The following is a 10202-nucleotide window of genomic DNA, read 5'->3' as shown; positions in this document are numbered from 1 at the left end:
GGTGTATGGTGGTTAGGTGTGCTTGGTGTTTCAATTTCGACTACATGTAGCTAATTTATTGGAGGATTTTGATTTTTGTTTGTTGGATTTGTTTTTATCTGACGATGGTTGTGTTGGATGACGTGTTGCATGTGGGTGGGTGTTGAGGTGTGATTCTCTGGTTGGTTGTTTGTGTGTTTTTTTGATTTTTTTTCCTGATCGTTGGATCGTGTGTCATCTAGGATTGGATTTGAAATGAGTTTTTAGTTAAACCCTTTGTTCATTGTGTTGTGTCTTGTTTGCTTTTGGTGGACGAAGTTCTCGATGATGGGAGGTAAGTTTGCGCGTTGAGGAGGGTTTGTTGAGTCTTTGGGCTGCGGATGTGGATATGGGTGGTCTTTATATATCGGTGGTTCGTTGCAATCTGTGTTACGGGAGCATGGAGACCATTGACGGCCCTTCTTTTTCGTTGGACCTTTCTCACGTTGAGATCTTTGGTCTTCCGATGTGGTGGTTGTGGAGGATTGTTCGGGTTCTGAGTTTGTAGCTTCTGATAGCGTGGATGTTGGGGTTTCTGTTTCGTGCTCTAGTGTGCCTTTTCTACCTATCAATGAGAATGAGGAGAGGGTCGTCAAGAAGGGGGTTTCTAACCGACGTGTTATCAAAGATGAATCGGCTCATAGGCATTTCGATCTATGAAGAAGTGTTAATGGGCTTAATACAAAGGCGAGGAGCTCAATAGCATGCTTTCTCGTTTTCTTTTGGACATAGTTAAGGTGGATGGGAGGTTCAATCCGCCGTATACGTGATAGGAATGTTTCGATGTTTTCAGAGGATGTGGAGGAGCAAGAAGTGAGGATACTGGCTTTCGGAGTGGTTGAGGTTCCATTCGATAACAATCCGGTCTTCAAATCTAGGTTCCTCTTGAGACTGCGATGAACCGATCTATTAGTGCTGGTGAGGAGAAAGATAGTGGGTGTGTTGGCGTCGTGGAGGAATAGATAAAATCTTGGAAGACATGGACCCGCATGGAGTTCAAAGAAGGTTTGCTTATCATTGCCATACAAGATTTTGTATCAAGGGGGGGGGGAGGGCTTCAATTTGTGCTGAGGTAACTTTGTTCGCAATACCAACGAGCTTGGAGCTTATGTGGAGTAAGTTGTTGCTTGTGTTTTGGTCTGTTATTGTTGATTGTCTTTGTGATGTACTTATGTGTGTTGTTCAACGAGGATTGCTACTATAAACCCATTTCAGAAGACTGATTTTCATGCAATTGTTCGGGTTCATGAGCCTAACGTGATTTTGACATTGGAGTAGTTGGTGTTACATTTCCTGCTATTCAAGATGGGGTCCCTAATTCGAAGTATCATGGAGTCCCTAATTCGAAGTATTTTTTTCTGTACGTAAATGATGACTTTGCTACTGAGGTATGTTTGCTTTTTTGTATTCTGGGAGAGTACGAATGAGGTCCAAAGAGACCCCTAGGAAGGGACGTGCGACTAGCCCAACAGAAATTACGCCTACGAGCAGCAGAGTTTCACGAATGCAACCTGACTATAAAAGAACGTCTTATTCATACTTTAGCAACATGGGAATTTTGGAATGATGTTATACTCGCTACAAATCTGCAATGAAGTACGAGTCTTTTCTTAAACCTGAATTTGTTGTTTTGTAAAACTATTAATAGAAATGAAGTTATAGTTAATAGAGCCAAAAGATAAAAGGTTGGTACACATTTCTACGTTTCTTTTATCCGGCACGACGTATGAAAATAAGTCAAAATAACGTTTTAACTAACGTTCCTGAGATTTTCAGCCGACCTTGCAAAGCTTCATTCATACAGGCGAAAGAAGAAAACCGGGCAAGTTCCAACACAAAAGAGTACTTATCAATTCAAAAAGAAGGGTGATACAAGGGAGACGCGTGACCAAAATTAAGATTGTTGAAGTTGAGAAGGGCAAAGCCAGCTGCTACTCTACCGATGATCCAAAATGTAACAGTCGAAGCTAGAAAGCTGAGGGCAAGGCCTAAAAGAGGAAACCATTAATAATAATAGGGGTAAGAGTCCGGAGTGGAAGAAGTCAGGGGTAAGATTCCGGAGTGGAAGAAGTCAATACCCGAACCACTACCCTTGCGATGTGGTAAAAATCAGATGTCAAGGAAGCAAAGCAAAAGTGCGGGAGAATCATCTGTCTTGGATGGAACTTCCAACCTTGTTGCCTTACCACTTCGCAAGGATCCATTTGTGGTGCGTTCTTGACTTCCTCTCCCTTCAGTTTGGTTACGTCAAGTGTGCTGCTACAACTGTATCACAGGAGGGCTAATCCTTCGACAAAGCATTGCGGAAACCGGAAATGCCAGCATTGATCGACTGGAGAAATCAAATACGGAGGCCAGACCAGTGCTGCTGAGGGAGGAATCAACACCATTCTCTGCGAATTGCAGTGTTGATTTCCCTCAATGTAGCAAAAAATTCACAAGCAGATGATGCGGTTTGCATTGCAATCACCAGGGCTCGTCTCATCTGTGGGGTGAGCCGAGGTCTGTGCAGAGATGGAGTCGTCAGGGGTGATCATCTTCACAAAGAAGCGTGTTCTTGATGTTTTGCACAGTGTTGGAGACGAGGGTGTTAACGTTATTGATGGACTCTAATGTGAGCCTGGAGCCGGGCATGCTGTTGACGAGGATTTGGAAAGCTACTGTGATAAGAGAGCCTCCCACTTTGGCGGGTCGGCCTGTGTCGTCCAGTAGCCCGCGCGGCCTCCCCTCAGGTCCATCCGGCAGAATGACAAACCCCGATGGAAGAACAGACACAAAACTCGAATCGCCCCCGCTCATCACTGCATCCATGTTGGCTATGTCCACCGGAGCATACACGAACAGACAGCCCGACGGATCCGTGCAGCTCTCTTGAAATATCAGCATGTTGCCACCGCCTTTCACCGGCTGCAGCATCCAGGAAAAATCTCGTTATCGTCCCCCGGACGGATTACAATTCCGTCGTTCACAACAGAATCCAGATTTCGAAAAATCCCTCACACGGATTGCAACTCGGGAACGTGTTTGCAATTAAGTATCGAATTTGCGCAACTAACCTACCTTTTCATGCAAAGATTACGAGGCGCATTGAATTCAATAGCTTACCCGCAGCAGAGAGACGCAATTGCCTGCATCCTGCCCCTTCGGAATGTGCACCAGTTCCTCCATCAGCCCGTTCGAAGAAAGCACATCCCACTGCACAAGTCGATGAAACACGCAGTCAGTTCGGAACTGGACGCTTTCCGCTTCTTGAGCAGTCGTAAGAATCGCTGTGTCCTCAACTTCGAAGGCCGGAGACCATTAATCAGTGATGAACTCAACTATTCAATGCAAGTTATGACTCAAAGAGAAAGTTGTCTCGAACGACCGAGTTTTTACCCAACTCCTACATCATCGCAATTTAAGTCCGACAACCGATTTGCAGACGCACCTCTTTCCGTGTGTTGGCGTTGCTAAGGAATTCAAACACTCGCTGTGGAGAGGCAGGGAGCCAGATGGACGTGGCTGCGCTCAGAACCATTCCGGATGGCTCATTGGGGTTCTCGGGAGAGCAGTCGCGAGTCATCACTCTCACTTCGTCTTCGCCGTTATTACCTGACAAAGTAGTCCAGCTTGACGATGAGCTCACGCTGTTGCATAGCTGCGTAGTCATCCGCTGTGCGAGCTTCAGCATGCCGCGGCGGGCCTCTTCAGTGGGAACCCCTGCAAAAAGGCGATTGAGGCTGAGCTTAATTGATACGAAGAATGGATTCGACCCAAGGATGGATTGTTTGCAGCAATACGGACTCAGCAGACGATTATGGTTGATTGCGAGCACCTCCTGGGGCTCGGGAAGGCAAATTTGTCGCCATAAGAACTGCCAGGCGCTCGCATTGCCTCCGCAAGGTTGCAAGCCAACGGTGAGCTCCAAATGCCATGCCACTGATCACAAGAGGCCGATAGAGATGATGAAGAACGTGATCATCGAACTCCGAATGTTCCACCCAGCTCACCTGACATCAAATGCAGTAGTACGAATGACCAAAAGCTTTGCAAACGTCAGAAAAAAGTTAAACGGATTGAACCAAAAAAGTTATACGGATCACAAAGAACCATTGAACACACGAAGATCAGAATTCTGCGCATACGCAACAGATTTCCCGAACGTCTAGACAGCAAACATGATCCACTCCTGCTGAAACAAATTTAGCACATAAAATTTGCGCGCGTTAGCAATCCAGCTATCTAAAACACAGTGATTGAGAACACAACAAAGTGCTACAAAGTCCTCACCTTGGAGTAGCCATTAGGCAATTCCTGGATGAGGCAGCCGGATGGACGCCTTCTATACTTATTCACAGCAGATGGAGAGTCTCCACGAAGATTATCGACAGACACGTCCACGATTGCCCATGTATTTTCTCCGAACATCTTGCAGAACCGAAGGAAATACAGCTCCCTCGTTGGGACCAGAGGTGAAGGGACTTGAAGCTCCGCGTACATCTGTAGTTGCAAATACACGTTAAATCAGTCAAGATCTGGCATTACAATTCTTTGCTACGGCAATCGCTCCTCGCTTCTTTAACCAACTTGAGATTGAATTGTGGCGTTCAAACGCACTCCCTGCCTCGGCAAACGGAGACTTACAAGCTGCAATGCACCATTGCGGGTCACTGGGGTTCCCGATGAAATCACTTCTCCCACATCTGCTCTAGTAATTATGCAAGGAAACAGCTCCATCCACCGATTCTGCAGGAAAATGTGAGGAGTTCAGCGCACCGGCAACCTACTCCATCTCGATTTTGCATAAGAATTTAACAGTTGAGCATTCCAGCATTCTACATCAGCCTTCGGCTGAGCTCACTCCTACATTGCATCTTCGTAGACATGTCAACACAGATTTGGTTCAATTATGTAGTATTGACGAAATGACGAAAGAATTCTTAGACAAGTGAGCATAAAATACCACATCCAGGAACGACTCCACTACAGTCAGGCCGTTCATCAGGACCACTCCCGTCTCCCTCGTCGCCTCGGACCTGTACCCGTCCGGTTTGGGCCCTATACCCCTGGGGAATTGACGCAGATACTCATTGAAGTCTAAAGTCTCCTTCCCAGTCTCGGGAGATGGAACCCACAGTGGCTCGCTCGCATAAACCATTTTCATGAACTCCTCCATCGCAACAATCGCCAACTCTGTGATCATGTTCTTTTCAAGAACTGTCAGGAAGTTTGGCCGTGCAAGGTTATCGGAAGTTGCTGAAGTGAGCAGAGGATCACGGCTTGGACCGCCTTGAAACATGGCGAAATTGTTTCCAGCTACGGCGAGCTCAGAACCGACGGCGGGAGTGTAAGGCAATGCCGGAGGGACGGATCTGGTACCGTAAAATCTACCACTGAGAGTGTACAAACGATCAAGCTGCGCAAAGCAAATCAAGAAAAGCCTCATAAAGTTCACAAAAACATATCGACACAGCAAACGTAAAACAGCAAAACATCACGTAAAACGACTCCATGCAGCAATGAAACAAACTGTTATCATTCCGACGAAAGAATCACGTTCTGAATATCGCATTACCAAGACATTCACCGATTGAAGACATCACGTCCTGCTAATCCAACATAGCATTTACGGGAAGATGATAGTATCACATTACAAAATCACGGAAGGCCTTAGCATTACAACGAAAAGCTGCCAAGCAGACACTTTCCCGGCAAGATAACGAGCATTGTACAGAGCTCAATGGAGCCAACATACAAGACAAGCTCCTGTGGAATCTACCTTACGAAAAACAAAAACAGTTCGGATGGAGATGGCTGAACAACGAAGACGTAAAGGTTGTGGACGCTTATGTATCTGCCAACTTACGACCAAAATTCCCGACATGTCAACTTTAAAGGCAACATTCACAGACTCTTTGCCGGACTGAGGCTAATGGCGTACCATCATCAAATGTTGAGGCCAGCGCTGGCGATGCAACTCACCTCCTCTCTCATGCGGGCGTTCTCAAAACGCATTTGCTGCTCCTCCAAAGACATTTCAATCGCGGTTGGACCTCCGCAAGTCGGACACGATGCATTCCTCATAGCTTCGCGCATGGTGAAATTCTCTGCCCTCAGACGTTCATTTTCTTGTCGAAGAATGTTATTTTCGTGCCGCTCCTGCTGTGCCTGCGTAGATGTAACATTTTGCTTAAGTTACCATTTTCAACGACGACTTTCCTTCTCAAGAACTTGTAATGCAAACGATATCTACCATGAAGCCCAAACGCAATAAACTATCATTAGTACGACTTCCGTATAGAGATCCAGCGATTGTCGTTAGGGTTTCCGCAACCAGCCTACCTTCATTTGCGTCCGGCGATTCTGAAACCAGAACTTCACTTGTCGTGTCGCCAAATTCAACCGCCTGCTTAACTCCTGCCTCTGCTTCTCGTCCGGATGGGGATACTCCTTGAAAAACCTGCACAACATGGTTGAAACACGCTATGTCGGCAAACGTCTTCTCAGGGTCACCGCTGATAGAATGACCATCTCAGATTACACTACGACTTACGCTTCCAACTCCTGAATCACGGCAGGTGCGTGTCTGTGATAGCGCTTCTTATTAGGTCTTGCCTGCTCAGGGTCTTGCTCGTCTCCAGACCCTCCTTCTACATTGTCGCTGCCAGACCTGCTCTCATACTCCTCGTCTTTCGTCTTCGCTACTTCATTGTCCACTGTTCTGCTACCGAGGTCCCGTTGGCCCTCTAGCTCATTGGTCTGCATGCAAACATGTTAAAAACATATAGGATAAGAATCGAGACGTAGATGAAGCTTGAGCCTACAACAAGCTCACATAAGGAGAAACGATTCGGAAATTATGAGAAACACAATGCCTGACCACACGAAAGATCAGCGAAAAAAATTTCCGATGCATTGCCCTACGCTCACACGTCACAGCGGTTGATGCGACTCCTAGAACTTCTATCAGAGCTAAACTAAAACAGCAAGCCTCGACAAATCAGGTACTTCCGATAGTGGCATGCAGAAGCACGATAAGCGATACATCCGCTGCGGTTCGAGGGATCTTACCAGCGCAAGAGAAAGGCCGGCCGACGAGTACATGTTGCGGGAATGACGAGGGAGGAGGCCGGGGGAAGCCATTCGGGGAGCGACGACAGCAGAGGAAGGACTGGTGGAGTCACAGTAGCCCTTACCACCGAAACCGTTGGCAGCGGCAGCGATGGCGAAGCCACCGAGCTTCATGATGGGGCGAAAGGAGGGAAGGCGAAGAAGGGGGGGGGGAGGATACTAAAAGGCCATGTTGGGGAGAAGGGGAGGAAGGGAAAGAAGCAAAGGGGGGGAGCAAAGGGGGGGGAGGGGAAGGCGAAGAGAAAGAGGGAGAAGGAAGGCTGGCGAGGGGGGGTGGGGGAAAGGGGGGGGGGCGCAAAACCAGCAACAATCCTTCTCGCTCTGTCTCTTACCTGAGGAAGAAGATAGGAAGGAGAGGAAGAAAAGTAAGCACGCAAGCAGGAGAAGAAGGAAGAAGGGGAAAGGATGAGGGAGATGGGAGGAAGTGATGGATGTTGATGGATTGCGAGTTGCAGAAACTTAGCAGCACGAAACAATTGAACGGAGCCTCATAAATACCGATAAAGAAGCTAGCTAGCGGTAGTAGCACCACCTCCACCTCCACCTCGAGAGAGAAAGGTGCTCTTTTAGTCTTTACTAGTTTATCCCTTTCTTCTTGTTTTCCCGTCTAATCTTCTTCATTGTCACCGGGAATCTCCCCGCTTATTAATGCCCCAAACCCTTTTTCCTACACCCTAACTCCTCCTCATTAACTCGCCTCCTCCCTCCTTGTCTTGTCCCTCCTCGCATTTAAGGGATTCAATCACGCAAAGATCTGCCGTTTTTATTGCCTGCCACTTCCCCCTTCCCTATAACACCTTTTGATTAATCATTAATCCCCTTCCCCCCCTCTCTCACAGTCTCGACTCTCTCGACTCTCTCCTGTCTCCTTTTTGCCTCTCTCTCCCATTTCATTCACGCGAGCGAGCTCCTCCTCGTGGAAAGATATGCTTTTTGTTATTATCCGTATTATAGTGGGTTGAGGTGGCGCGTCATTTAATAACTTAGGCGCAGTGCAAAGCTCGGAACCCGGGAATGTGTGTGTGAGAGTTTGAGCGCGAGAGACGGAGATTATTATCCCCAGAGGAATTAGAAATTTCGACGGCCGGACAAACTTACATGGATTTAGGAGCGAAATTAACATCAAAGCGCGGGAAGCGCCGACCAGGTTGGAATGCTTGCGACGCCGGACGATAATAAACCTTTTTAGTTTCTCATCAGCATCCTTCTTTTCTTCGCCCAAAATACGGTTGTGTGTGACATTTTGAATGTCGAGGAACGATATTCTATTCTCACGCCACGCCGCTCAGAACTTTAGACTGGAACCTAGTTTTTAGTTTTATATGCTCAGCATGTGTTGGATAACGAGCTCAATCATCAAAGGATCATAACAATTAGTTTGCATGATAAGGGCACACAATTCTTTCCATTCTGTTTATTCTTCTTCCATCTGTGAGCGCAACCCTAAAAAGCATTTGAATTTTGCACACGACGCCCTTTTCAGTGAGCTATATTATCAAGCTAGGATCCTCCATTAAGATGATTGCCCTCAGCTCGAACAGAGAGCCTGCCAGCTCACCTTTCAAGCCGAACATGCCACCCGCTTCATATAATGTTTGCAGTGAGTACGACTCACATAAGACTCGACTTTCCACATTCCGAGACCCCTATGCTCGTAGCTCATCACACTTCAAAAAGTTTGCATCCTTTTCTATCCACTTTCACACTACATACAATGAATGTATATACATTACATTACATTCCTATCCTTCTCGTTGGCCTAGGCTTCCCCCTCTCTCCACCCCCCCCCGACCCACGTAGCAAATTAATTCACCCCCCGTTTCCCATCTCTACTTTTGTACCTTATTCAATTGCTGGCGGTTACTTCTCCTTTAAATTCTCTCCCAGCCCAACGCCCCGTGCCTGCGTCCCATCGTCCATCAAAGTTTCAATTCTGCTCTCCTTCTCCCACCCTGGCACTTATAACTCCCCCTTTCACTCTCAACGCGTACGTGAGACAACGGAATCCAACCATGGCCCAAATCACACCCACCACAAACATTCACATCCAAAACGCAAGCAAAAAATTGTTTTTCTTTTGAAACAAATAAACCGAACGACAAGGCTCCTTCCTCACAAAGTCAAATTTGCTGTATAAATTCCTATAAACGTTTTGTTTCTTTATGGAATACAATTTGGGCTTTCTCCTTCACGTTTCTTGGGAACTTTAAATGCCCAATCATTATGATTTCAAATCCTTGTGTCAAAGCTCCAAACGGTTGTACATGCATGAAGGAGGTTGTGAAGCATAAATCAATTGAAAGCAAAAATGAATAACTATGAAGACTTTGGGAAGCATACTCAAATAACATTACAATCAGCTTTCCCTTTTTATGTACCTTAAAGGTTGCAAAAATAAAATTTGTATCATTGGAGGATTCCTCCATCCTAAAGGGAATCCAGTAAGAAGGCTTGGTTTTTTTTCATGCTTGTAGTAGGCCTTAGTGATTGTTGTGCATCTTTTTATCGTTTTAATTTTATTATTCGTCCACGTTTAGTGTTTGAGATTGGTGAACACATGGCAATTCGTCAGCATGTGGGTAACCTAATCTCCCCGTGCTTCATTTTGCCTTTCCCGAGTTTGCAAGTTTCGATTTTTTTTATCTTTTTGTATTGTGGCATTGTTTTAGCCGATCTATTTCTTTTTTTGACAATAAGAATGAAGCCAAGGTTTTGCCTTCCACCTTCAATTTGCCTACATTGCTGTCTTGTGGTGGTAAGCCCCCCAAACAATCACAACTTCTGAAGAATTCTCCAATCAGCAAGGACACCAAACATTTGCTTCAAAAAGCCTTTCAAGGAGCTACGCATGAGGCGTACACCGAAGGTAGTTGGGTCTTCAAAAGTTTGATTCTTTTCATTGAAACAGAAACAACTTGGTTGTTATACGTGTTCCCGAACTGTTGTTTTGCATGCGTTCTTGAAGATTTGTTAGGATTTGGTTCTCGCTATTGCTATTGGTCGTTCACCTTGGCATTTGGAGGCCTTGCTGCAGATCGAGTAGGATTTGATTTTTTGCTATTATTGTTGGT

The 10202-nt window shown here is 46.1% G+C and overlaps 1 protein-coding gene across 1 annotated transcript; it reads right to left on the bottom strand.

The window, feature by feature from the left end:
- Nucleotides 1–2044: 2044 nt before the first annotated feature.
- Nucleotides 2045–7245, bottom strand: LOC147898245 (homeobox-leucine zipper protein HDG2-like). Its single transcript, XM_087378808.1, has 11 exons — nt 7072–7245; nt 6554–6759; nt 6343–6460; nt 5983–6168; nt 4964–5416; nt 4645–4746; nt 4291–4500; nt 3836–4010; nt 3449–3720; nt 3124–3213; nt 2045–2925 (listed from the first exon to the last, which is right to left on the bottom strand). The coding sequence occupies exons 1-11, from the start codon at nt 7243–7245 to the stop codon at nt 2542–2544; spliced, it is 2370 nt and encodes a 789-aa protein (XP_087234934.1). The 3' UTR covers nt 2045–2541.
- Nucleotides 7246–10202: the final 2957 nt, after the last annotated feature.

The sequence above is a fragment of the Dipteris shenzhenensis genome, chromosome 9 (genome assembly GCF_047967505.1).
Source record: "Dipteris shenzhenensis isolate YYH24624 ecotype China chromosome 9, Dip_SZ_1.0, whole genome shotgun sequence".
Classification (NCBI taxonomy): Eukaryota; Viridiplantae; Streptophyta; class Polypodiopsida; order Gleicheniales; family Dipteridaceae; genus Dipteris; species Dipteris shenzhenensis.
The sequence above is the reverse complement of the archived record's forward strand: the minus strand, read 5'-3'. Positions and strand labels throughout refer to the sequence as shown.